Below are 27,573 nucleotides of genomic sequence, written 5' to 3'. Positions count from 1 at the left end.
TCTCATTTGCTTTATTGTCATTCTGTAAGGGGTGGAAGACAGAGGCTGAAGAATCCAGACCTAGCCTAGGACTAATAGTCCTCTTGGGGGTCATTCATTTGCATCAGTTGGGAGGGAATCACTTTGTGTGGAGGAGTGGCAGGGGTGAGGGGGAAGTATTGTTTGAAAAATGGTAGGCCACACATCATGAGCCAATGCTATTAGGTGCACCTCCCTGCCCCCTCAACACCCTTTTTCTTCACATGGATTTCTGTTTTGTGCATTTTGGCTCCAGTAAGTGCAATTTAGCAAGCTCCCACAATGCATCTGATGCAACAGTAAAAGTTCAGAGGAACTTGCTTTATATTCTCTCTCATTCATAGCCAGAAGGCTGGTTAGATCCCTTATCAACAAACTACTACTGCATGGGCAGGGAGTTCTTGCTTAAATGTTTGCATCAATGATCTCCTCTTGTACTTCTGAAGTGGTACAATCTGGACAAAGATCCATTCATTATGTTGCTCTTCACACTCTCTACTGGTTATTTTTGGTGCAGTTTTGCATCCAGCTGTTCAAATCCACACGACGGGGTGAGCTCCCGTGCTCTGTCCTAGTTCCTGCCAACCTAGCAGTTTGAAAGTATACCAGTGCAAGTAGATAAATAAGTACCACTGTGGCGGGAAAGTAAATGGCATTTCCATGTGCTCCGGCTTCTGTCATGGTGTTTGTGCACCAGAAGCGATTTAGTCATGCTGGCCACATGACCCGGAAAGCTATCTGCGGACAAATGCTGACTTCCTCGACCTGAAAGCGGAGATGAGCACCACACCCCATAGTCACCTTTGACTGGACTCAACCATCCAGGCGTCCTTTACCTTTACCTATCATACAGAGAATTTGCCATGGCTTCAAGTGATCTTGCAAAGCAGTTTTAAAAACCCAAAAACAAATACCTGATTTTTGGAAAATGTAAATATTTTCTGCTGATCATTTTCAGTGGACTTCCTTTGGTTTTTTGGAAGCAAGTCCTATTGTTTTCAGTGGGACCTGTTTCTAAGGAAGTGTGCAGGCCTGATCCTATGCATGCATACTCCAAAGTATGTCCCACTGTGTTCAATGGGGCTTACTCTAAATTAATGCACAGAACCGCAGCTTCCACAAACCTGTCCTCTTGCATCTGGTTGGACTGCAACTCCCATCACCCCTGACCACTGGGTCTGGCAGTTAGGGATGATGGGAGGAGTTGTCCAATAACAAGCATGAGAATGGCTGATAGGCTGTTGAGGAGGATGGGAAATGGAGGGCCTGGAGAAGTCCTGCGTCCACAGAAGGGCATCACCCAGTGGTATTTTGGCAGTCTATTTGAAATATTTTAATAAACGAAAGAAGATAATTGATATTCAGCCAACAATAATTATATATTACACACCCAGACTGAGGTGGAGCCATTTGGGAAAACATGGGATAAAGGGAATAAAATGAATGCAAACTGTAAACATCAACAGTGTAGAAAAATAAAGGGAAATTTCCACATAGGGATCGCAACATTACAGAACAGAGGAATCTTGTATTTTGAGAAAGAACCCAAAATATAAATATTCCTGGAAGGCAATTAAAGAGTGGCAGTAGAGCTGAATGTCCGGTTTGATTGACGTTTGCTGGAATCCTATTATGCATAGTAAAGCTGCAGTCTATGCACTTCCATCGGAGGAAGCTGGGCTGATCTCAGTGGCACATACTGTGCAAAGCGCCTTGATCACAGTGGACTGCCTATTATTCCCCTCCACCCACCCAAAACTGCAGGCGCTTTTGCGCTGGTCTTAAGATAAAGCTTTAAAATAATAATCAAGAATCTAAACTTGTGTGTGTTTTAAAATATGGTTGGGTTTTTCTTGATGTTATTGTAGGGTTGCTATAGTTCAGTATTTCATAGCTTTGTTGAGCATTTTTTTAAATCCAATTTTAAAGCTTTTTTTACTTTTTTAGGAAAATATCCCCAAAAGCCACTGTTGACCTGGGTTGCCCGGATTGTCGTGGACCCATAAGTGTTTGGCACGGTTTTTGACTGCCATATTCCAGCTATGTCCAGACATATGGCAACCCTATTTATTGTTTTATCTTTTTGTAAACCAGCTTTGAAGATGGTTGGTTGGTGGTTTTTTTGTTTTCCTTTTTAAAACCAAGCTGTGTATTACAAATCTTACGAAACGAACAAACTGCCTGGAAGCCAAGCGATGTGAGCAGGGCCAGATTTCGGTTTGATGAGGCCCTGAGCTACTGAGGGTAATGGGGCCCTTTGTATGTCCAGCTGTCCTTTGTCAACAAGAAATTGTCCCTGTTTTTTGCGTTGAATATATGCTATATGGTAATTTATGGACCTAATAGGTATCTTGAGCCATTTGCCACTGTTGCTGTATGTAGCTTTTACTTTATTTGTTTTTTATCTTATATTTTGGAAATGTACATCCAGGTGTGTTTTTCCCCCTTTATTTTTTTGAGTGGGTCCCTCAGCTATAGCTTGTTCACCTTATACGTAAACGCGTCACTGGATGCGAGCCCCGTTCCCACCGCCGGGACTACAATTCCCATCTCTCCCCGCGGCGAGGCCCGTGCTCGCCGCGGTGCATCCTGGGGCTGGTAGTCCCGTCCCCGCCGCCCGCCAGCGAAGATGTCCGAGGTGCGGCTGCCGCCGGTGCGGGCGCTGGAGGATTTCTTGCTGGGCTCCAGCCGGCTGTCTCCGCCGGACGTGCGAGACCTGCAGCGCTGGCACAACCGCGTCGTCAACAACCTGCTGTACTACCAGAGCAACTACCTGCTGGTGCTGGGCGCGGGGCTGCTGCTCGGAGGGTCAGTCCGGCGCCGGGGCCGCGCAAGCTGCGCTCGCTCCTGCGCTCTCAGGGGCGCGAGCCCGAAAGACGCGCGCAGCATCCTCGGGGGCCAGACGGGTGGGGGGGGGTGGTCAAAGGAGGAGCGGGGTGGAAGCGGGCTAAATCCGGGGTGAAGCCCCAAATGCCTTGAGTTGGGGGCCGGATTGAGGTTGGATGAGGCCCCAAGCTGCTGAAGGCAGTGGGGCCCTTGATATGTTCGGCTGTCCTTTGTCAACAGCAAATTGTGCCTTTTTTGTGTTGATTTATATGGTAATTTTAAAGCGAGATGAGTGCCAAAACCCCAGAGTCGGTCATGACTGGACCTAATGGTCAGGGGTCCCCTTTACCCTTTATATGGTAATTTATGGACCTAATAGGTATCTAAAGCCATTTGCACATAACAAAATATGTATTTTATGAGGGCCGGATTTCGGTTTGATGAGGCCCTCAGCTACTGAAGGTAATGGGGCCCTTGATATGTCCAGCTGTTCTTTGTTAAAAACAAATTGTCGCTGTTTTTTGTGTTGAATATGTACGCTATATGGTAATTTATGGACCTAAAGCCATTTGCACATAACAAAATATGTATTTGTTGAGCTGAAATACAATTAAGAAGAACTATATTAATAGTAAAATACAATTAAGAAGAAGTATATTTTTTGGGGGGTGGCCAAGAGAGTGGGGCCCTAAACTATAGTTTTAACTTATACGTAAATCCTGGCACTGGATTTAATGCATGTTCTGGCTTTGTCCATGGGCGTAGCTGGGATTTTTGTTGTGGGGGGAGCAGTCCTTTTGTTGAACCTCAGTTTGCTATGCATTTTTATTGATTGGGGGGATAGCTGCCACTCCCTGCCCCCCCTACTCCCATGGGTTTGGCTCTCCTTTGTGTACCCACGCCCAGTGACTTACACGGGTTGCAGATGCTGTAAATTGGTGATGGAGGAGTCCCCGCGGCTGGATGCTGTTGGACTGCAACTCCCATCAGGAACAGCCAGCGTGGCCGGAGATGAAGGGAACTGTATTCTAGCGTGACAGGGCAGGGCTGCAGGCTGCTTCTCTATTAAAGAAATCCCTATGGGTAGGAGGGGGAAAGAGATGTGCAAGGTGGAATCGCCTCTTTCCTAACCTCCCCTCCTCACTTCCTTTCATTTTATTGCTATTGCGGTGCCTGTAGCACTAAGATGACAGATTGCAAGCTGAAGCTTTTGGCCACGACTCCTCTCCAACCTGGGAAAAGGGTTGCGTGTATAGGGGACTCTGGTTAAACGCATAGGGCTGGCCAAGCAGGCCCAGTAGTACAGGCAGTAGGACTTCTCTTAAACTGAGCCCAGAGCTCGATCATAGAATTGTAGAATTGGGAGGGTCACATTTAGTCCAACCCCAGGAAGCTGTTGTCAGTGCAAGAGCCTAAGATCCTGTGTTTCTTAGCAGTCAGATTGTTGGGGGGGGGAGGGCTGTTCAGGATTCCAAACATGCTCCCCCACCCCCAATCCTTTATTCCCTCTCCTATACACAGTTGCATGAGAGTAGGTCTCATGGAATTTATTGGAACTTACTTCCCACTAGGGATGCGGGTGGCGCTGTGGGTTAAACCACTGAGCCTAGGACTTGCCGATCAGAAGGTCAGTGGTTTGAATCCCCGCAACGGGATGAGCTCCCGTTGCTCGGTCCCTGTTCCTGCCAACCTAGCAGTTCTAAAGCATGTCAAAGTGCAAGTAGATAAATAGGTACCGCTCCGGTGGGAAGGTGCATTTCCGTGCGCTGCTCTGGTTTGCCAGAAGCGGCTTAGGCAAGATGGCCACATGACCCGGAAGCTGTACGCTGGCTCCCTCGGCCAATAAAGCGAGATGAGCGCCGCAACCCCAGAGTCGTCCTTGACTGGACCTAATGGTCAGGGGTACCTTTACCTTTACCTTTTTACTTCCCAGTAGACATACATAGTGTTTTACGAAAAACTGCTCCCTTTCCCTTATGGGGTACTCCGGAGCCCATATAGAGTCCTTAAGTGGGTTCCCTATCGGTAGGAGAAAACAATAGAGGCCATCCCAGAGTATTTTGAGAGGCTAAGCGGCCTGATCTTTATTCAAGGAACTGTTTCAACAGGGTCCCCACTCACCGCACGCAGGAGGGAGGGGTACCAGGAACAATGGTGCGCAAGCCCTTATACAGTGGTACCTCAGGTTACATATGCTTCAGGTTACAGACTCCGCTTACCCAGAAATATTACCTCAGGTTAAGAACTTTGCTTCTGGATGAGAACAGAAATCGTGCAGCGGCAGCAGGAGGCCCCATTAACTAAAGTGGTGCTTCAGGTTAAGAACAGTTTCAGGTTAAGTACGGAGCTCCGGAACAAATTAAGTACTTAACCTGTGGTACCACTGTATAGACTTTTGAAATTGCCCACACTGTAGCCCAAGACCTGCCTCCCCCCCCCCAAAAAAAAAACCCTCCACCATAGATGCAACACAGAAGGAGGCGGTCTCCAGCAGAAATTCTGTTTGCCAGGATACCTGATGATGGTCACTGATTGCATTACCTGGGCAGTCTGGCCATTTTTTTCCTGATGGTTAAGACTTTAGTTCCTGGATCCAGGTCACAGGCTCACCCTATTCACAAACAAATACGCCCTTAAGACAGGATTTGTAAGCAAGGCTTTCTCCATTTGCCTCCCTTACTGCAGAGGAATATCTGAGGTCATTGGGAGAGTCAAAATGGCTTCAGGATTGCTCTCCCATACTTTTTCAGACACATGGTTCATATATTTAGATATGTGCGCATTTATGATTATTTATTCTATATTTGAGACCTTAAAATTCTTATAACAATGGTATTGGCCTGGAAACATGGCTTTTGAGAAGAAGAATTTTCTTCCAGGATTGAGGTTCATCTAGGTCATCCCTTCCAAGTGAACGGTGAGGTTGTGGGTGATACCAAATGGTTCAGGATGGTGAAATGCAGAATGGATTATTACAAGGACCGAAAGGATGTCCTTGCAGGATAGGTGAATGGCAGGCACTCCGACAGAACAGAGATTAGATTAGGGTTGCCATATTTCAAAAAGTGAAAATCTGGACACAGAAGTTGTTGAGCTTTCCTCCCCCTTTTTTTATTTTTGCCCAAAGTTGTTGAACTTGTTTTGGAACTATTTTTTAATGAAATTTGCTAAAATCTACACCACCGACATTGACTGCCATACAGTCAATTTTCCCAGACATTGCAGCAATTTCCACCCGGAAATCTGTTTACAAGAACTGAACACCGGCTATGTCCAGCAAATTCTGGACGTATGGCAACCCTAGATTAGATGCGACTGTAAAGCTACATATACCAGCAATGAAACTGCAATGTTCCATTTAGCCCTGAGAGGAGCGAGAAATAGCAGAATCAGTGTTGCAAAATCATTTCTGCCAAGGTTCTCTGATATCTGCATTATTTTTAGCAGGACTCATGGTGATCTATTGTAAACAAAGCTTATTGATCTGTCTTCTATGCATTTGTTCATCATCCTGTGCAAAAAGGGTTTTAAGGCAAATTACGGCAAAAAATATAGTGCACATAACAAAATACAAAATCCCATAAAAATAAGCAGCAATAAACAACCATTATAAGTGATCAAACACTAAATCCCAGCAATTAAAACTCTCTAACCACCCAGTAATATCAGCACAATCATCGGAAAATGACAAACCAACAGTCAGTGATCAGGAAAGAGTCTGGGAGAAAAGAAAAATATTGAAGTGGTGCCGGAAATATGTTAAAGTCAGTGGCAGACAAGCTTCTTTAGGGGGAATATTCCACAGGGTGATAGGGGGTGGGGATGAGAGCAAGAAAAGCCCTTGCTCATTTTACCACCATTCAGAGTCCCGCCCCATGACAAGTTCTCTGGCCAAATAATAAAGGCCGCTACTTAAAATGGGTGTTAAAAGTAAGACCAGCCCACAAGACCACCTCATGCTAACAGGATATACAGTCATACCTCAGGTTACAGACACTTCAGGTTGCGTTTTTTTGGGTTACGGACCGCCGAAACCCGGAAGTACCGGAACAGGTTACTTCCGGGTTTCGGCGGTCGCGCATGCACAGAAGTGCTAAATAACGTTTTGAGCATGCGCAGAAGTGCCAAATTGCAACCTGTGCGTGCACAGAAGCACCGCTGCGGGTTGCGGACGCTACAGGTTGCGAACTTGCATCCTGCACGGATCACGTTCACAACCTGAGCGTCCACTGTATGGTCTTTAAATGGAATCATAGGAGCCAACTCCTAGAGGCCTGTGGCGGCTTCGGCCCCCACAATAAAATATTTGAGGAGGCTGCCCCGCCCCCAAGTTGATGGGCATTGCCATTCAAATGGAGTTTGTGCACTGTATCATGTGATCGGTGGTGCGAGGTGGGGCTGACCTGGGCCCCTATAATATTTTATTCAAGTGGGCACCCCTGAATGGAACTGACATTGCATTCCTAGTTCCCAGCCTGCCCATTTCCTTGCAGGTACTTTCGCCCCTTGTTGACTCTGCTGAGCGCTGCTCTGGTGACGCTGATCTTTGTGGGCTTCATCTGGGCAGCTGAAAACAAGGCTCCCGTGCGACGCTTCCGGCGGAATTACCCCGGCACCTGCCTCCTTACCATCCTCGGCTCGGCGTACTTTCTGGTGTCTCTTCTCGATGGCTCTGCCACCTTCTTGTTTTTCATCGCTCTGCCCATAACGTGTAAGTCCCCAAAGGGAAATGGGGTAGACATGGCAGGGGCGCATCCAGGTTAATGTGATTGTTGTGTCTCGTTGCTGAGATCTTGCAAATCTAGTGCGCTGTTAATGTTTGCATGGAACTTTAGCTTCAATATAGAATAATTCAGTCGTGCAATAAGCAGAACAGTTTGCATTCTCCGACCGTTCCTGAGTAGAATCTATTCTGGCATGGAAACCACAGTATTTATTTATTTTTTGAATATTTTTTATTATTAAAACAATTCAACATTAATGCATACATGTTACAAATATACAAACATACATTTCATACAATCCTTAAAAGTATCCATACATACACACACATACCTCAATCTGTGGGATTGAATGTGGGTATGTAGGAAACCACAATATCTTAGCTTTCTCTTAAAATAAAAAAACCTCTAGTACTCATAGAGGTTCAGATGAATCTGAAAACACACAGCCTCTGCAAAAAAGCCCCGGTGCTCAGGGGTCTACCTCCCAAATGTGCTGGACCCCACATTCTGCACAAACCTCCACATAGGTAGATTGAAGACAAACCTTCCTACATGCAACTGGGTAAGTTGCCTGAACATCAAAACAAGTTGCATCACTGCATGGCTATTAAATTTGTTCATTGAACAGCTGTCATGGTTGATTGAAGGCTGGGGTTCCAGTCTGACTTTTGTTAGTTCTACAAAGACCAAGTCTAGGTTGATGCTCAGACGCTTCCTTCTGTAATGTGTGTGTAAGACAAAATGTCCTATATTTACACACCGATCAGTTCTCCCCTGCGGTGTTTCCATGATCCAGTTAGGGCTCAGTGCATGCTGCAATGCTGCTGGAGCCCAGAAAACCTACATCGTATTAAGTCCAGAGTCTCTCAACTTTCACTTTTTTTAAAAAGTAAGGTTCTAGTGCTGGTGGTTGAGAAGTTAAGCTCAGAAGTGTTTGGCGCAACAGCTGAAATCTTTTGATGAGTAGGAGCCAGTCGTGGGGCTTCTGTGATCCGCATGGCTCCTTCCTTTATCCAGAATAAAGTATGCACAATAATTAAAAATGCAGAAAGAGCCATCCAGTTTAAGAGAAATCATGCAAATTTGCTCTTTTCACCTAGTTTATTTTGGTTTCAGCATTTTATTTTACAGTATTTTTTATTAGGCAAGGGTACCGACAGCCCAGGGATGCGGGTGGCGCTGTGGGTTACCTCGGCCAATAAAGCGAGATGAGCGCTGCAACCCCAGAGTTGGTCACGACTGGACCTAATGGTCAGGGGTACCTTTACCTTTACCGACAGCCCAGGCTGTGTTTGCCTGTCTTTCTCCTTCTCACGCTCATTGAGTTGAATGATGGAAAATCTCCCCTACAGCTCCTAGGAAAGCTTGTGGTAGAGAGGAAAGGGCTACTCCAGCCTTGCCCTTTTTGCCCTGGATGAATGAACTTACTTTCTTCTTTGGCGATCCCTCGTAGCCGAGTAAGATTGTCTTCCATAAACACGGTTTTAACAATGAGTCCGTAAGTGACTGTGGAGGCCAATTCTGGACCCACACGTCCTTCAGACATGTGGCCTATATATCTATGTACGTGTTTGCCTGGTACATTTATGAACCTTTATTATATACGTAAGACCTTAATTTATTTATTTCACCTTTCTGCCTCCCCCAACCCTTTCTCCACTGCAGTGACCCTCATCCATGCCTCCCTGCGTCTTCGAAACCTCAAAAACAAGATTGAGAACAAGATAGAGAGCATCGGACTCAAGCGCACTCCCATGGGTCTGCTCCTGGAAGCCCTAGGACAGGAACAGGAAGCCGGATCCTAGACGATTCCCTTTTAATTCTCCCTTTTCCCTTTGGAAATATGCTACCTTCCTTCCATTGACTGTTCACTTTCCCCCTCTCTGATCCCTAGCCTGTGTGCTATCTGTTCACTTAAGCCAACCTAGCAGCCCAGCTATGAGCTCATGCAAAAGGCGGCCTGTGTCCTGTGGAGCAGAGCAGTTGGCCATTGGGACTCCCTGTCCCCAGTGAATGAGGCTTGCTAGCAGAGTAGAAGGGGAACAGCAAATAGAGTGGAAATCAAGGTAGTATTTCTTACTGGCCGTTCAGTATTAAGTACTGGGACTCTTTACCTGTTTAAGTTTAAAAGGGTTCCAGTGCATGAGAAAGGGAGAAGAAGCTGAAAATAAGATGTATGGAAGGCAAGGCTGTATTATCTTTTTTATAAAAAAAACAACAACTGGTGTAAAATGTTAGACTGTAGTATGCCTAGACACATTTAAAAAAACAAACGACCCAAGGATCAGGACTTGATCCTAGAGCAAAAAACAGTAGCCAGCCAACCAATTAAAAGGGAGCTTCGTTCTAATTATTCCAAGCACGGGCAAACTTTAGTATTTACTAGTATAGCATTACTTAGCATTTATATAGCAGCTCCAAACACTCCCAAGTGCTCCACCTACAGCATGTAATCCTTTCAACAGCCATGTTGTGCACCTCAGTATTTGATCCCCACATTGCAGCTAGAGGGAGGTGGGGCCAGCAGAAAGCTGCTTGCCTTAGCCTATAATGGCGGAGGTGGTCTTCTGTAGAACACCTGGCCTCTTGTTTTCAGAAAAGGGAGATTAGGCAAGAGTTCGGATTGGATGGAGGAAAGGGGAAAAGTAATTTTGAAGAAGCTCTAGCTAAGTCAGAAATGGGGAGCCTTTTCTGGAACTACAGCTCACATGTCTCTGGCCATTGGGCTAGTAATTCATTAACCCTGTGGGCTTCCCTTATCATATGCATTGTGTGGAAGGGACACTCCGAAGTTCAGAAGCTGTGTAGCAACCTATACATTCCGCTCTGCAGAGGGAACCCCCAGCCCAGGCAAAGGGCGAGAGGTTCTTAAGAGGAGCAGAAGAGGCTTGTCTAGCCATTTCCAGAGACCAGTCAGGCAGAGTTTGACTCCTTGTCTTTTGCGGAGTCCTTACAGTATTCAAAACTTCAGAGAATGGACCAAACCCTGGTATAGTGTGTCTTTAAGAGATGTAGCTGAAGGGTAGGATGTTTTAATAAAATGAAGGAGCTTGGAGATTCTACAAGCATTGCCAAAAATAACAACTGTCCAAGGGGTTCAGATATTGTACCTCTCCAGTTCTTCTGTATGCAGTTTGCATTTATTGGGTAATGGGAGGAAATCAGTTTCAAAACCCTCTGTATGGCACTTTTTTTTGCAAAAAAAAATATGTTATTGACAAAATGACTTAACCACTAAGTCTGTGTGTGTGTGTGTGTGTGTGTGTGTGTGTGTGTGTGTGTGAAGGGGAGGTGGCCGCCTCTGTACCCCTCAATTTTCTGTGTATGAGGAAGGAAAAAGCGAGCACAACCATTGCAACCTCCATGAATTGCGCCTCCTTTTACTCTTGCTTGCCTTTCAGAAGCCCTACGCCCAGCAGTGGATTCCTTCAATCTCTCTCGCCCGATTCATGACCCTTCTGCCAATGTGCCCCTCGATTAAACTGTGTGCTAATTTGATCGTTCTGTGACAGCAAACATTTCTGCTTGCTGGACGGGACAATCTTCCCTCTCCTCCCCCTGCCCGTTCTTCTAGGGGTTCTCTAACCGTCCCCTGAACCAATTTGGGAGGACAAGGCCTGTTATGCTAGCAGAACTCTTTGTTCTGGTTCCTGACAGTGTATCTGTTTCGCTGAATCCAGCCCTGTATGTATAAGACCAGGAATCCATAGCTGAAGGAGTCCTTTCTTGGCTCTCTCCATAGGTTGTGCTTTGGTTTCAGCCATCTGTGTGCTCGGCAGCAGTGCCAACTAAGTATTTCTACAACACTTGCCAGTGCTCAAAGGCCTTCTCTTACGTCACAGCTGGGGAACCTGTAGGATTCCAGAAGTTGGCCACTCTGAGGTCAGGATCAGCTCTTGGCCTGATCCCTCAGGGTTCTTCTTGTGTTCACAACTGGTCCAAGATGTTTTGCTGCCCATGGCAGATTAGCAAATGCCCCCCCCCCCCTGAGTCCAGCCACATAGCTCCCAGGGCCAGCCAAGTTATTTTGGCACCCAGAGTCAGAAAATCCCACAAAGTAATTCCATAACAAGTTGCTTTCATGACACCCAAAACCTGCTCACCTCACCCTGCCTAATGGTGAAGTCAGTCTTGTACCCTCCTTCCTGGGAGTGTGGTTGGGTACCCATTATTCCTATTTCTTGGGCCAGCTTGCCAAAGGTGAGGTCAGTTGGACTGAGTAGAATAATAATAATAATATTTATATGCTTCCCCAGCCACTTTGGGCAGCTTCCCACAAAATACTAAAAACCTCAGACATTAAAAACTTCTCTATACGGGGCTGACTTCATTTTTTTTAATTTTATATAAATATTTATTGAAATTTTCATATTATTACAAAATGAAAAAGGAAAAGGAAAAATACAAAAATGAAAAACAGTTAAAAACAATTCCAACTTTTTGTCACTTGTCTTTCATTAACTTATTTCCCGAACCTCCTCATACCTCCCTTTTTTGTATTCCAATTCAAATTTATTCAGTTCAGCAATTTCTTTCCCTCCTTCTTACACCCTAGTCATTAATCTGAGTATATATTTATAATAACCTTAAATTTTGATCTATTTAGAAAAATCCAAATTTTTTTTCATATTCTTTTAACCTTTACAGCTAGAAACCACAACCTCAATCCAACATCATTCTAACATTCATTAATTTTACAATATTTCTGTAGATAGTCTTTAAATTTCTTCCAATCTTCTTTCACCGTCTCTTCCCCCTGGTCTCGAATTCTGCCAGTCATTTCTGCCAGTTCCATGTAGTCAATCACCTTCATCTGCCATTCTTCCAAGGTGGGCAATTCTTGTGTTTTCCAATACTTTGCGATAAGTATTCTTGCTGCTGTTGTAGCATACATAAAAAAAGTTCTATCCTTCTTTTGCACCAATTGGCCAACGATGCCCAAGAGAAAGGCCTCTGGTTTCTTCAGGAAAGTGTATCTAAATACCTTTTTAAGTTCATTATATATCATTTCCCAGAAAGCCTTAATCTTTGGGCACGTCCACCATTGGTGAAAGAATGTACCTTCAACTTCTTTACATTTCCAACATTTATTATTGGGCAAATGATAAATTTTTGCAAGCTTGACTGGGGTCATGTACCACCTATATATCATTTTCATAATATTCTCTCTTAAGGCATTACATGCCGTAAATTTTATACCTGTGGTCCATAACTGTTCCCAGTCAGCAAACATGATATTATGTCCAACATCCTGTGCCCATTTAATCATAACAGATTTCACCGTTTCATCCTGAGTGTTCCATTTCAACAGCAGATTATACATTCTTGACAAATTCTTAGTTTTAGGTTCTAATAACTCTGTTTCTAATTTTGACTTTTCCACCTGGAAGCCAATTTTCTTGTCCAAATTATGTCTCCATTATCTGATAATAATGGAGCCAATCTCTCACCTTGTTTTTAAATTTTTCAAAACTTTGCAATTTCAGTTTATCTCCTTCTTGTTCCAAGATTTCAGAATATGTCGGCCATTTAGTCTCCATATTGAGCTTTTTCAAGGCTTTTGCTTCCATTGGTGACAGCCACCTTGGTGTTTTATTTTCCAATATATGGGGCTGACTTCAGATGTCTCAGGAAAGTCAGATAGTTGTTTATTTCCTTGACATCTGATGGAAGGGTATTCCATAGGGTGGGTGCCACTACCAAGAAGGCCCTGTGCCTGGTTCCCTGTACCTTCACTTCTCACAGTGAGGGAACCGCCAGAAGGCCCTTGGTGCTGAATCTCCCTGTCTGGGCTGAATGATGGGGGTGTATACAAGGTATACAGGGCCAAAGCTGTTTAGAGCTTTAAAAGTCATTTTGAACTTAACAGCAGAGGCTTTCTTCATTAACCCTTTTATCCCCCAGGCAGCGCACAGTATTTTCAGGACCTGCTTTCCAACACTAAACCCCACCCCACTCCTCAAATTTGTTTTACAGAGGATCAAGAAAACACATGGCACTAACCAACAAGTTGTCACAGGTTGACTATGACAATGTGGGCTTAAAAACAAAAGTAGACAAATCTGAAACTGCGTCCCATCTGATGAAATTCAGTCAGCAGCTCTCCCAGGTCTGCAGGGAGTTTGTGTCAACCCTGCAGTTTCTGCGGGTCCTGCCAATTATTTCATTAGGGGCCTCCTGTCCAAAGCATGCAGTCTCTCATTTGTGGCCCTGCATCCTTGAGTTAATGGGATACAGCATTTGATAACCACAACTAAGAGCTATTTTCCTATATTATAATTACAAACTTCCCTGCAGTATTTTCTGAGGAACTGCAGTTTGTGAAAAGGTTAATTTTCTCCCAATTGGAGCACACTCTAGGAACACTGCAGTAGAAGTTGGGTCAGGATGCATCTCTCAGTTCTCTCAGCCTTGATGGCTAAATGCCTGTATGAGTGGGAACCCAATTTAACATCACAGTGCTTGAGAAGATATGAAAGGTCTGTCGCAGATGCCGTTAATGCAGCCCAGCCATCAACTGAGGAAGCAAAGCGAACTGTTCTAAAGCTTAAGGTGGTTACCGCCTTAAACATACTTATCAACATCTCTAGGACTTCCAACAAAATACAGTGGTACCTCGAGTTACAAACGCTTTGCATTACAAACTCCACTAACCTGGAAGTAGTTGCTCCAGTTTGCGAACTTTGCCCCAGGTTGAGAATGGAAATTGTGCGGCGGCAGCGGGAGGCCCCATTAGCAAAAGCGTGCCTCAGGTTAAAAATGGACCTCCGGAACGAATTAAGTTCGTAACCTGAGGTACCACTGTAGGGCTAGTTGTGGGCATTGTGAAGTGCTCATAACTGCTGCTTTTTAATAATAATAATAATAACAACAAAACAACAACAACAACAATAATAATAATATTTTTTTATTTATACCCCGCCCTCCCCAGCCAAGACTGGGCTCAGGGCGGCTAACAACCAATAATAAAAACAAGTTGATTAAAATACAATTTAAAAGAATTATTATTATTATTATTATTCTCTTTTTAACATCTACATGAAGCCGCTGGGAGAAATCATCAGGGGATTTGGTCCGGGTGTCCATCAATATGCAGATGATACCCAGCTCTACCTCTCTTTCAAATCAGAACCAGTGAAGGTCCTGTGTGAGTGCCTGGAGGCGGTTGGAGGATGGATGGCAGCTAATGGATTGAGGTTGAATCCTGATAAAACAGAAGTACAGTGGTACCTCAGGTTACATACGCTTCAGGTTACAGACTCCGCTAACCCAGAAATAGTACCTTGGGTTAAGAACTTTGCTTCAGGATGAGAACAGAAATCGTGCTCTGGTGGTGCGGCGGCAGCAGGAGGCCCCATTAGCTAAAGTGGTGCTTCAGGTTAAGAATGGACCTCCGGAACGAATTAAGTACTTAACCCGAGGTACCACTGTACTGTTCTTGGGGGGACGGGGCGGGCTGGTGTGGAGGACTCTCTGGTCTTGAATGGGGTAACTGTGTCCCTGCAGGACCAGGTATGTAGCCTGGGAGTCATTTTGGACTCACAGCTGTCCATAGAGGTGCCGGTTAATTCTGTATCCAGGGCAGCTGTTTATCAGCTCCATCTGGTACACAGGCTGAGACCCTACCAGCCCATGGACTGTCTCGCCAGAGTGGTGCGTGCTCTAGTTCTCTCTTGCTTGGACTAGTGCAATGTGCTCTAAGTGGGGCCACCTTTGAAGGTGACCTGGAAACTACAACTAATCCAGAATGTGGCAGCTAGACTGGTGACTGGGAGCAGCCGCTGAAACCGCATAACACTGGTCCTGAAAGTCCTACACTGGCTCCCAGTATGTTTCCGAGCACAATTCAAAGTGTTGGTGCTGACCTTGAAAGCCCTAAATGGCCTCGGTCCAGTATACCTGAAGGAGCGTCTCCACCCCCATCGTTCTGCCCGGACACTGAGGTCCAGCACTGAGGGCCTTCTGGCGGTTCCCTCACTGCGAGAAGCGAGGTTACAGGGAACTAGGCAGAGGGCCTTCTTGGTAGTGGCACCTGCCCTGTGGAATGCCCTCCCATCAGACGTCAAAGAGATAAACAACTACCTCACATTCAGAAGACATCTGAAAGCAGCCCTGTTTAGGGAAGTTTTTAATGTGTGCCATTTTAATGTATTTTTAATCTTTGTTGGAAGCCACCCAGAGTGGCTGGGAAAACCCAGTCAGATGGCTAGGGTACAAATAATAAATTAATATTATTATTATTAAACTAATTGAGTCAAGTTTAAATTGTTATTACCTGTACTCTGGCTCTTCCTAGAATTCGATATGGTATTTAAATGCAGAATTTGCTATTGCAAATTGACGGCTTTGGAAACTGGTCCACACATGGAACTTGATGCACAAAACAAGAAGAAAGAGAAAGGAATTGGTTTGTGTGCAGTGGCGTTTTGCTTCTACTGGAGGGAGTGGCAATTCCTCCTAATCATTGCAGCCGCCTAAAAAGTTGCTTCAGAATGCTTGTGAGAAACAGCATGGGAGGCAGTCCTGGTGGGGAGGAATCGGCTGAAATTCTGTCCTGATCCCTTTCTCAAGCAAGGCGGCTCCATGGACCCCAGCCCCCTCCACAAACAAGGGAGTCCTTCTGTTGGCAGAGGAGAAACTCTAGATCCAGCCCATTCACTCAATTTCACCCAGCGCTTGGGTTTGCTAGAGTTCATCCAGTGCACATGTTCAGACAGGATGCAGCCATGAAAAAAGAAGTGTGAGTTATATTTGCATTTTTTTAAACAAGCAGCTATATAGAGCAACCTATTCTGTCTAGTTTTTTTTTACATTTCTGCATACTCTTGAAAATAGAGGGACGGTGCTTACCACGACACTATTTTGGATATACACTTGAATTAGTGAGTTGCTTTACTTAAAACAGTTGTTTTCGCATCTCAATCAACAGCAGTTTGCTCCAATAGTGATCTTGGATGGAGAGTGCTGCCAAAGATCGGACACAAAATGTGGGCCCAGGAGGGAGGAATCGGCAAACTCTGAGGTTTGCTGAAACGCAGAAAAAGAGAGGAAAACCTTGAGGAGGTAATCCCACCAAAAAAAAGTGCAACGAGCATGCTGAATGTTTAATCAGCTGAAAAATTAATACAGAAAAGCTTGCCAGGTGGATGAGAAAGCCCTAAGGAACATTGGGACCAGCCTTGTACAAGAGCGAGTCTTGGCTCATGTAGTCTCCCATTGTCTACACTGCCTGGTCACAACTCTCTAAGATTTGAGACCAGGAGTGATTTGCAGCCCTACCTGGAGGTGCAGGGGATCAAAATCAGCAGCCTTCTGCATGCAAAACAGTTGTACCACCACTGAGCTATGGTCAGGACTGTATCTTGGTGGCCCCCCGCCAAGGGTGCAGGTGAGGAGGGGGAGCAAAATCGGCTTTAAAATATGTCCATAAATATGTCTACAAACAAAAATATCAATTATTGCCTCTTAAGAAAAGGTTTTGAATAAAGGGTGAATTGAATGGGTGGAGGGGGTGGGGTTTGGAGGAGAGGCGGTAAAAAGACCTAATTTGTCCATGGCTAGGAGTTGCGATCTGGATGGTTCTGCCAGGGGCGCAAGATCACCTAGCTATCGTTCTGGCTATGGTCATTCCACTAGTAGAATGGCCCATTGTCGAAATGGGAGCGCTCTTGCCAAGAAGTGAGAGCACACTACAACATTTTGTTGCAGGGCCCCCTTGCAATGTGTTGAGGAAGGGCTGGAAGTGTGTGCGGCAATTTTGGTGCAGGTGGAGTTTTTCCTCTGCCCACTGAGTAATTATGGCGTTTTCACCACGCGTAGCAATTACAAGCGAAGGATTTACAGACTAGAGAATACTTTTGGTGTTGGTGCCGCAACCAACCTACTTTTGAGGACATCAAGAACAAGATAAGTGTGTGTGGCAGGGAGGGTAAACTAATCACACAGCCCACTGTGTGTGTGTGTGGATACATCTTATACCCCACAACATGTCCCAGAGGAAACCACAATCTCACACGAGAGCATGGCTCAAAGAAAATGGGATATTGGCTCGCTCGCTCGCCGCCATGGGCGCCATCACCGATGAAGTTATTCGCAAACGACTATTGATTGACGGAGATGGTGCTGGCAACGACAGACAAATTTGTTGGTGAAGAGTTTCATCAAGTGCAACTCCGGATCCCATGAAGGCGGCTACACCCAGTACCAATGCATGCTGAGCACTCTGTCACAGTGTGAATTTTCAATGGGGAAAACCTTGCTTGTATATGACATGAACCTCAGAGAAATGGAGAACTACGAAAAAATCTACAATGATACAGAAATAGCTGCAGCCCATGAGAAAATTGCAGAGTGCAAAAAGCAGATTCTTCAGGCAAAAAGATTACGAAAAAATTGCCAAGAATACAGTGGTGCCTCGCAAGACGAAATTAATTCGTTCCGCAAGTCTCTTCGTCTTGCGAGTTTTTCGTCTTGCGATGCACGGTTTCCCATAGGAATGCATTGAAAATCAATTAATGCGTTCCTAGGGAAACCGCCTTCAGACCAGGTCCGGGGACAGTCTGTCCCTGGACCTCTTCTGAAGGCTGGGGGGGGGGAGAAGGGCTTTTCTTCCCACCCCCAGCATTTTAAAAAACCCCGGGACAGCGGACTTCTCCGCTGTCCGGGCGATCTTAAAATGCTGGCGGGCGGCATTTTAAAATCGCCCCGGGACAGCGGAGGACTTCTCCGCTGTCCGGGGCGATTTAAAAGCCCCTGGGAAGGCAGGCAGGGGGGAGCAAAGACTTTCGCCCCCCGCCCGCCTTCAGAAGGTGTTCCCTCCCCGCCGCCTGGCTTCGGAACGATGCTCCGAAGCCGGGCGGCGGGGGCAGGTGTTCCCGCCCCGCCGCCCGGCTTCGGAGGAGGTCCGAGGACAGTGGGGAAGACGCGCTGCGCTTCCCCGCTGTCCCGGATATTTCCCTATGGGCTGTCGTCTTGCGAAGCAAGCCCATAGGGAAATTCGTCTTGCGAAGTGCCTCCAAAATGGAAAACCCTTTCGTCTAGCGGGTTTTCCGTCTTGCGAGGCATTCGTCTTGCGAGGTACCACTGTATGATGCTTTGGCTTAAGTAATACAGCATCATCTGGATAGGCATGAAACACTCAAGCAGTTAGAAGCTCTGGGAAAAGAACTTCAGCGTCTCTCCCATATCAAAGAAAATGTAGAAGACAAACTGGAGTTGAGACGAAAGCAGTTCCATCTACTTCTGAGCACCATCCATGAACTTCAGCAAACACTGGAAAATGATGAGAAGCTTTCAGAAGCAGAAGATGCCTCAGATACACCGATGGTATCTGCAGATAAACAATAGACAGACCCTGGATATAGCTCCATAGCCTGGCAGCCAGTGGGTACTTTTTTCTTTTCTTTTGGTCTCCTGAGAAACTAGATTGTATTTCCATTGGAATGCATTTGACTTAATGTTTGAAACGTCTTTTTAATACAATAAATAGTTGGTATTACATTAAAAAAAAATATGGGATATTGAGGGGTATGATACCTACAAACTAAAAACTTTCCAAATTTTTACATTGGTCAAGTCACTGGGGGCTAGTTGCTCCTCTTAAGCCTGTTCCCAGTCAAGGTGGATGCCTCCCTTTGCCTCTCGGCGCACAGGGGGGAAATTCGGATTGCTCTCTTAGTGACTTCATGTATAGAACCAGGAAAGAGTAGCCAATCCCGATTAATGCAGAGCAAAAGAGAATCCAGAGGGCCAGGACTGGATTCCCATCTCTGCTCTTGGCTCCCGGGGCATGCTGTTGCACCAAGAACACAAGACACTTCGACTCGGTACCTGAAGCCACCACACAACACAGCCTCGCTCGCCTTTACAATCTTTATTATAGAAACCCTTTCTCATTTCATATGCACAGTGCTCAGTTTTACATTCAGGCCCCCAATATACAATCTGTACAGCAGTGAATATTAAAAAGACACGCAAGACAGTGACTCTGCTGCTGTGAACCTTGGTCCGTCACAGAGGGAAGTGGCGAGAGGGGTGGGGGTGGGGAGCCCTCCTTTCTCCCTCCTTCACCCCACCCCCTCCCTTACACCGCCCCTGTCCCCAAATATCATCTGGATTCAATGGGCAAAAACAGAGATTATTAAACAACGTGACCACTTGTGCAGCTGTGAAGAGGAAAAACCATCACATTTTTAAAAAAGCTTTTAAATGAAAGCAAGGTTTTTTTTCCCCTTCGTAACATTGCGCGGGGGGGGGGCGGTGGCATGGTTGAATGGGGTTCGCGAAGGGGTCTCTCTGCCTGTGCTTTTTAGACATGGGACAGGCAGCGCTGCACATTGGGGCTGCTGTGTGGCAAACGCCCATGTTTACAGAGATCTTCCCACATGTGAAAAGTCTGCCTGCCTGTTTTCCCGTGGGAGCCACACTCGCCCGCGGACCGAGTCAAATTTCGCACTTGCAGCTGTAACAGAAACCCCCGCGGTTCCCACAGCCACCATAACGGGCAGCCGTTTCAGCCGGTAGCTTCTGACACCACCCCACTTTCTACATAATTTTTTTAATTATTATGTGGCACTAAGCCTGTGGCCCTCAAAGGTCTTGTTGGGTTCCCTACTCCCTTAAGTCCCAGGCAGCAAAGCCATGGGTGATGGGCACTGTTATGCAACAACCTCTGGGCAATGACGGGGGGTGCGGGGTGGAGAGAGACATGTTCCTCACCTTCGATTTGAGATGAACTGAAAGCAAGAACTCTCATTCTATAGCACCCATCCCAGTTTCACCTGCCAGGAAGCAGCTGGAGTTTTGTGTTTTTTTTTAAAAAAAGGAGCTTGCATTTCCCTTACCTGAAGTCCCTTTTCTGCAGAAGTCTCCCCCAAAACACCCCTTGTCAGAAGTGGGCAGGGGGATGAACAGAAATTGCTCATGTGGTGTGGGGGGTGGGGGTGGGTGTAGATTATTTCCCCCTTTTCCGGACATTTTTAAAGAGAACTGAAATTCCACAGTCTGCGCTATGCAGCCTTTTGCCCACAAGAAACATCTGCACACCCCTCCACGATACATTCCAGGGTCTCGGGCTGGAAACGCCACACCCTGACCCACAGCACCAGGGCGGAAATGTTGCACCACTCCCGAGGGAATGCAAGAGGGTGCAACCTGCAGCAGTTAAACCCTTGGGGAGGGGAGTGAGTGGCAGTGGGGTACAGTAAATACATATCCCCCCTAAAAAAAAAAAAATCTCAAATCAGAAAAGTTTAATAATGTGTAGGAAGAACTGGAGAGACATCCCTGGTCTCCCCCCAGTTGTGTGTCCAGTGTGACATGCAACAACCCCCCTTCACACTCTCAATTTCTCTCTCTCACACACATACACACACACACAGATATATAGATATAGTATATAAACCCTGCCAGCAGGGAATCCCCCCAACATGGTGTAACACACGCACACACGAGGCACCAGCGAAGAAAAGAAAGAGAGACCAAGCTCCATTTCCCCTTGGGGGAAAAAAGCAGGGGGGGGGGTCAGACCAATGTCCCCGGGGGTGGCTGCTCTGTGGAGTCCAAGCTGTAGAGGCCAGCAGAGTCATCCATGTAAAGCAGTTCCCCAAAGGGTCTTGAGAGGGCATCAAAAGGCGGAAGGGAGGGAGAGAGAGAAAAAGAAGAAGAAAAGAATTAGGCAAGGAGGAACACAGCAAGAAGTATAGATACCTTCCTTTCATCCCATGACAGTCCACCCCAAACTCCAGCCCCCTGGCAGCTCAAAATCCTCCAGAAATGGACCAAGAGGCAGCAACAAAAGGGTGCTCCTCCACCCCCCAAAACCCCCCCAGTAATGCACTTTTAGTGGGTGGGGAGAAACAACAACAGAAAACAAAGCACAAGAATTCCCAAGCAGCTGGGGAAAAGTGCAGCATGGTGGAAGTGCCCAAAAAAAGAGAGAGAGCAGAAAGAATGACAGACAGACTCTGCGGAATTGGTGTTAGGGGGTGTGGCGTAAGGCAAGCAGGATGAACGGGGCGGATGCAGTTACCGGGGCAAATAGTGCAGTCGTGCCCCATACCTGCCATATAGCGGCTGCCCGGCATAGCTCACTGAGTGGGGCAGCCCCCCTGGCGCCCCATAGTAGCCCGTCTCGGGGTTGGCGGCAGCTGGCTCGTAGTAGCCGCGGAGCGGCTGATGGCTGGGGTGCGAGGGTCCCCGTCTCTCCAGCGCCCCCCGCTGGCTGACTCCGGCGTTGCGCAGGTACCAGTCCCGGAGTCCCTCCAGGGCCAGGGCTTTGTGGAAGTTGCGCTGAGGGGGCAGCGGGGGCCCGTAACTGACCTCCCGGGACTGGGGGGGCAACAGCGGGCCACAGGATTTGGTGCGGGCAGCCGGGCGGGCTCGGCGCTGCAGCGGGCTCTCGGGAAAGGCCCCCCACTCCAGCTGGGGGGGCCCATCCCGGCGTGAAAGGTGGTCGCCGCCGCCCCAGCACCTGCGTTCCAGGTAGTAGTCCAGAAGGAGGTCGTTGTAAGGGGGCCGAGGGTTGCGGCCAGAGATGGAAGGGGTCAGGGCCTCTGCACTTTTAAAAGGGGGCGCAGCGGGGAACAGGGGGTCATCCGAAGGGGCCCGCTCAATCAGGGCTTCTGAGCTGTTGCTGCGACGGGTCCGAGCGGCGAAGAGTGAGGCCCGGTCAGCGCTGGTGTCGCGGCTCGGGGGTCCGAGCTGGGAGTCGTGGCTGCCTGACCATTGCCGGGGGTGTAGAGCTGGGGCCTCGGACCTGAGACAGAGAAAGAGAGAGAGGTGTCAAGAGAAGCCATTCCAGATATTTGTGGAACCTGTTGCAGAAGTGAGGAGAAAGTCACGGGTTTGGCAGTTGGCAGTCATGCAATAATTATTTGGGGGGAAACAGGTGTATCGCATACTCTCTGATAATTCTTCTAGGGTATCTTAAAGGAAGATGTGAGATCAGAACATTCTAATTTAGATGGGGCTTTGTTAACAGCTGCCAAAATATTGAAATGGCATACTCCAATAGTTCCAACACAACAAGAATGGCTTGATAAAATTTGTTGCCACTATGACTAAATTAACAGAAACGGTCTGTTTAAGGCAAACATAAAGGTAGAGAAAGATCCCCCTTTATTAAATATATGAAACGAGAACATCAACTAGAATTATTTAAAGCCTTTTCAGTGCTGCAGTTATAATAATTTACAATAGAGAAACTTAAAACAATATTTAATATAACATTTTAGAATGTATTTATAGCTGTATCACATGAGGTTAAAGTTTATTTTAATGTAGAATGATTTAGATGTCAATTTGGTGACTGTTAGAATGTAGTAGGTCTATAATTATAAAAACATCTATAAACATGTGACTTTCTTATCTTATAATAATAATAATTATAATCAGTGCTTTTTTTTCTTTCTAAAAAATGTTTAGGGGTACTCTCATTTTCCTACTCATGTTGAAATACTGCCCCCTCAGTGAGACCAAACAAATTCACAAAATGTTTAGGGGTATGCGTATCCTTGCGCCCCCCCCCCAGAAAAAAGCACTGATTATGATCAGCTACACTTCTCACAAATTCCACATACACCCCCACCCCACTCTGCCTCCAGCCCAACCTCACATCCAGCCCCTGGGGATGGAAATCCAACATTTTGCCTACCTGAACTGGTGGCCGCCTGTGCAAGCGCTTCTTGCCAGCACTGGGGTTGCAGGCACACTCCGGCCCTCAAAGCTGGAAGCACTCCTGGGGAGCGTGCGGCTTGGGCTGAAAACAAGCGAAGACAAAATCATTCCTAAAAGAGCCAGTCCCATTCAGCCCCTACGTACACCACTCTGTACAGTGGTGCCTCGCAAGACGAAAAGAATCCGTTCTGTGATTCTCTTCGTCTAGCGGCTTTTTCCTCTTGCGAAGCAAGCCCATTGAAGGATTAGCGCTATTAGCGCTATTAGAGGCTTTTAGAGGCTTATCTGCTGATCGGATCAGCTGACAAGCGGCTTAGAAAAAGGTGGGGGGGAGGGGAAAAAACCAGAGGAACTCGCAAGACACTGTCGTCTTGCGAAGCAAGCCCATAGGAAATTCGTTTTGAGAAGCACCTCCAAAACGGAAAACTCTTTCGTCTAGCGAGTTTTCCGTCTTGCGGGGCACCACTGTACATGTTCATGTACAATTAGCTACAATTAGCCTCTCGCCCTGCAGTGTTATTTGAGCTTTTCTGTGCATTTTGTTATTCTTGAGAAACGTAGAAAATAACAAGATATATTTATCCAAAAGTCTTCAAACTTACACGACCCTTTAAAAATTAGCTGATGAAGGTGAATACATCGAAACAGGGCCCTGTCCTGGTTTCTAATCCATAATTTAAGATTGCTAGGCAGGCATCATTTTCCCCCCCTCTCTGTTGAAGAAACAAACCCAAACACCCTGCCATAGAAGGCCAGCACTTGAGTTACAGTCTAGCTCACTCCCTTTCTCCGTCATAGGCCAGCTTTCCATTGGCGGGGAGCTCTGTGTTTTGCATTTTTATGCGGGGGCAGCATTCAAAAATGGCACCCTGCCTCTTCAGCCTGACGTTCTACAGTCCCACCTCCTTTTGCTGCTTGTGTCCTTGCAATGGGCCCTTAAGGGGGGTCCCTGGGCATCAATCAGTTCATCAGCAAACTCCCTCCTCCCTCTGGTTCACTTTGTTACTGGAGAGACACATGCAAAAGGCCCAAGGCATCTGCTAGTCACCTGGCAGGGCTGGCAACAGAGTTCCTGCGGTCCTTGCCCTCGTTGTACAGGTCCGGCTGCAAAAGCCGCCATCCTGGTCGGCGGTCGGGGCTACTGGAGATGGCACGCAGGTGATCTCGGGCCTTAGGTGGCGAAGGACGGTCAAAAAAAGTCCCCTGGTGGTTGGAGACTTTGGAGGGGTGGAAGCTGTGGGGGTCGTCTGAGGACAGAGCACAGGGCACAGAGTAGAAGCATCCACACACTCCTACCTCGGCAAAAAACAACAACAATAAAAAATATGGTAGTCCAACAGTTTATGCTTTCTGAACATAAATGTGATCATCCTCAGCCTGGATATTTCAGATGCTGATGACGCCACGGTTGCAGGTTTGATCCCCATAAGGGACAGCTGCATATCCCTGCATTGCAGGCGGCTGGACACAATGCAAGGGAGAAAGTTAGAAGTCCTAGCAGAAAGGGGCAGAAAGCATGCCGTTATGCAGCTGCTGCCTGCAGTCTGGAATGACACAGCCCAGGAGCAGTTTTACCATAGGATGAGGGTCCTTCAGAGGAGGATCAGGGAGTTCCTAGAGGAGGTACCAGCTCATCCGACTCAGTTCCCCCCTATGCTGCATCAACTGGGTTCTGTGCTCTCACCCAGCTGGGCGAATCGACAGCACTGCTCAATGCTGGGGCCACACCTGCTCCTCTGTTCTCCTGGTGCCCCAACACTGTGGGGACAGTAAACAATGCTACAGGCCAATGAGTCACCCTCCTTAGATGTGCCCATTTTCAGGGCAGAAAATAAGTAACACCAACAAAGCTGTTTTGGCCACGTTACATTTGAGGGTTTCTTCGCCACCTTTGATTTGGTCTGGCAAATGTGCTATGAGAAGGGTTCTCTTCCCCCACCCTGACCCCTTCCACATTAGAACATGCTTCTTCCAAGAAGCTGACTCCAAAGTAGGGTTTATTTTCAATTCATTCATTCATTAAGACGCCACCCACAAACACACCCCTTTATACCAGCAGACGGGCAGGTAAGACTTTGAGCACACTTATGAAGAGTCTCTTTGCTTCATCATCTCCGGGGCAAAAGATGAGGGACCAAGTGAGCCTGAGCCTTCAGCATCTCTCATTTACGGTAATAATAATAATAATAATAATAATAATAATAATAATAATAATAATAATAATTGTCAGGGCTGCCTCAGGTCTCAGCTCACAAAAGACCAACGCCAAGCTCTTCTTATATACAAGGATGTTTATTGCAGTTCATTATTGGTTCCACAATAGAGGCGTGCAGCCCCACGTCCGTTGTAGTCCCCTCTGAGTCGGTCCCTCCCCTGCACCAGTTTAAGAAGCTTGCGCTGCTCCACCTCTTCCTTTCTCTCCTTTTCTGCAGGGTCTTCCTGCCCGCCGGGGTTTCGCCCCTCCTGGATTCCCCTGACGCTGAATCCCCAGACTGCTCTCCCTCCCTCCTGCGGGCTTTGGGACCTGGCTCCTCCTCCGGGCTCCCTGTTCTTCCGCGCGCCTCCACATTTGAACTTGGCGCACGCGCCCAACTTCTAACCTTTCTTTTGACAGTTACACTACTCCCTTCACTGCTCCCCTCCCCTTCCGGGAGGACGGCTTGCTCTGACCCCTCCTCCTTCTCTGCTGCCGAAGCTGCTTCCCCCGTCACACTGGAACCTCCTCCCCCTTCGCTGCGCTCTGGTGGGGAAGCTGGTCCTGACTCCCAGCTGCCACTTTGGGATTCCCTGCTGGCCCCTTGCCCTCGCTGCGTCCCCCCTGGGACTCCCCTTGCTCTGACCACAGGCGCCCCCTCCTGGGAATCCTCAGATTCGCTGGAGAGGCTCATGGAACCCTCCGACCCACTGCCATCCTCTTCCTCGCTGTCCTGGGATTCCTCCCCATCGCTCTCCATCTCCTGCCTCCCCTGTGCCTCTGTCCCTGAACCCCTGACAATAATAATAATAATAATAATAATAATAATAATAATAATAATAATAATAATAATAATAATAATAATAATTTATTTATATCCCGCCCTCCCCAGGCAAAGCCGGGCTCAGAGCGGCTAACAACAGTAAAATAGCACAATTTACATAAAATCAGTCAATTAACTGAAATACATTCTAAAATCAGTTCAGAATCAAATTAATGGCAACCATTGGGCTAGAGTTCTGTGAGGATTACCAAAGGAGGGGGTCAGACTGTGCCCTGGCCAAAGGCCTGGTGGAACAGCTCTGTCTTGCAGGCCCTGTGGAAAGATGTCAAGTCCTGCAGGGCCCTAGTCCCTTGTGAAAGAGCGTTCCACCAGATCAGGGCCACAGCCGAAAAAGACCTGCCTCTGGCTGAGGCCAGCCTAACTTCTCTGTGGCCTGGGACCTCCAAGATGTTTTTATTTGAAGACCGTAAGGTGCTCTGTGGGACATACCAGGAGAGGCGGTCCCATAGGTACAAGGGTCCTAGGCCGTATAGGGCTTTAAAGGTTAAAACCAGCACCTTAAGCCTGACAAAGGCACCCCTTTAACCTCTTGTCATTTACCCAGAACCACCAACCGCTCCCTCCTTAATCTAGGAAAGAAACGCAGGGGCCCGCAGACCACACTTACCATTTTCATGGCTGGCCGATTCGGAGAGGGAGCTGCTCTCTGAATGGAAAGCCTCTTCTTTTTCGTTTTGTTTTGATGAAAGAGAGATAAATCAGGGATCAATCAGAAAACAGGGTGTGATGACTAAGATACCAGAAGGATAGGGTGGGCACCGAGCAGCTTGGGTAGGAGAACGGCTACCTTCACACAAGTTCACTTCCAACACAAGAGGAGGAATCATGGTAGGAAACCCTCACATTGCCAGGAAGTGCACTCAGTCTATTGGGCTACCGGGGGAAGGGACGCCTTTTGGACCAAGAGTCCTTATCCCAGTGGAAAGCTGTCAAAGGGCTGCATTCCAGTAATGGTTAAGGCCACCCACAAAATATGCCCTGGAAGGTCTCCCTGCTCCCGTGAAGCAGATTTTGAAGGCGTGCTTCAGATTCTGAAGGTGGAATGGAGAGGAAGGGGAAGAAGTTCCATGGCACAAACCATAGGTGGGGAACATGTGGCCCTCCCAGCGTTGCTGGACTCCCACTCCCTTCGGCTCCAGGCTGCACGGTCAATGTTGGGAGCTGGAGTCTGGCAACACGTGAAGGACCTCTCTGGCTCCCCCACCCTGGGCACAAGCAGAAATCTTCTGCACAAGCGGTACAGCAGGGTGGAATGCACCCACAGATGGCAGGGGGACAGGGTTTAAAGGGTG

At 47.1% G+C, this 27,573-nt stretch overlaps 2 protein-coding genes across 9 annotated transcripts in view; one reads left to right on the top strand and one right to left on the bottom strand.

Moving 5' to 3' along the window:
- Positions 1–2,612: 2,612 nt before the first annotated feature.
- On the top strand, positions 2,613–10,799 carry PRAF2 (PRA1 domain family member 2). The gene is made up of 3 exons (XM_081175827.1): positions 2,613–2,826; positions 7,338–7,555; positions 9,234–10,799. Exons 1-3 carry the CDS (start codon positions 2,648–2,650, stop codon positions 9,371–9,373), a joined length of 537 nt encoding a protein of 178 aa, XP_081031953.1. The 5' UTR covers positions 2,613–2,647; the 3' UTR covers positions 9,374–10,799.
- Positions 10,800–19,425: 8,626 nt separating this feature from the next.
- CCDC120 (coiled-coil domain containing 120) overlaps positions 19,426–27,573 on the bottom strand; it is a 39,823-nt gene continuing 31,675 nt past the window's right edge. For 5 of the 8 annotated variants that reach the window (XM_081175734.1, XM_081175733.1, XM_081175732.1 and 2 more), the window contains exons 6-10: positions 26,889–26,945; positions 24,292–24,535; positions 23,221–23,325; positions 21,628–22,323; positions 19,426–21,180 (exon numbers count right to left, since the gene is read on the bottom strand). In XM_081175734.1, coding sequence (XP_081031860.1) covers positions 21,090–21,180; positions 21,628–22,323; positions 23,221–23,325; positions 24,292–24,535; positions 26,889–26,945 — 1,193 coding nt within the window. In that variant the 3' untranslated portion in view covers positions 19,426–21,089. The remainder of the gene's footprint in view (positions 21,181–21,627; positions 22,324–23,220; positions 23,326–24,291; positions 24,536–26,888; positions 26,946–27,573) is intronic. The other 3 variants (XM_081175738.1, XM_081175737.1, XM_081175739.1) reach the window with 3 other exon arrangements.

The sequence above is a fragment of the Podarcis bocagei genome (assembly GCF_964188305.1).
Source record: "Podarcis bocagei genome assembly, chromosome: 17".
Lineage (NCBI taxonomy): Eukaryota > Metazoa > Chordata > Lepidosauria > Squamata > Lacertidae > Podarcis > Podarcis bocagei.
Note: the sequence above shows the minus strand (reverse complement) of the source record. Positions and strands in the feature narration are given on the sequence as shown.

Coding starts and splice junctions, on each gene's coding strand:
- PRAF2 (XM_081175827.1), top strand. CDS start 2,648: ATGTCCGAGGTGCGGCTGCCGCCGGTGCGGGCGCTGGAGGATTTCTTG. Junction 2,827..7,337: donor GCGGGGCTGCTGCTCGGAGG/GTCAGTCCGGCG, acceptor ATTTCCTTGCAG/GTACTTTCGCCCCTTGTTGA. Junction 7,556..9,233: donor CATCGCTCTGCCCATAACGT/GTAAGTCCCCAA, acceptor TCTCCACTGCAG/TGACCCTCATCCATGCCTCC.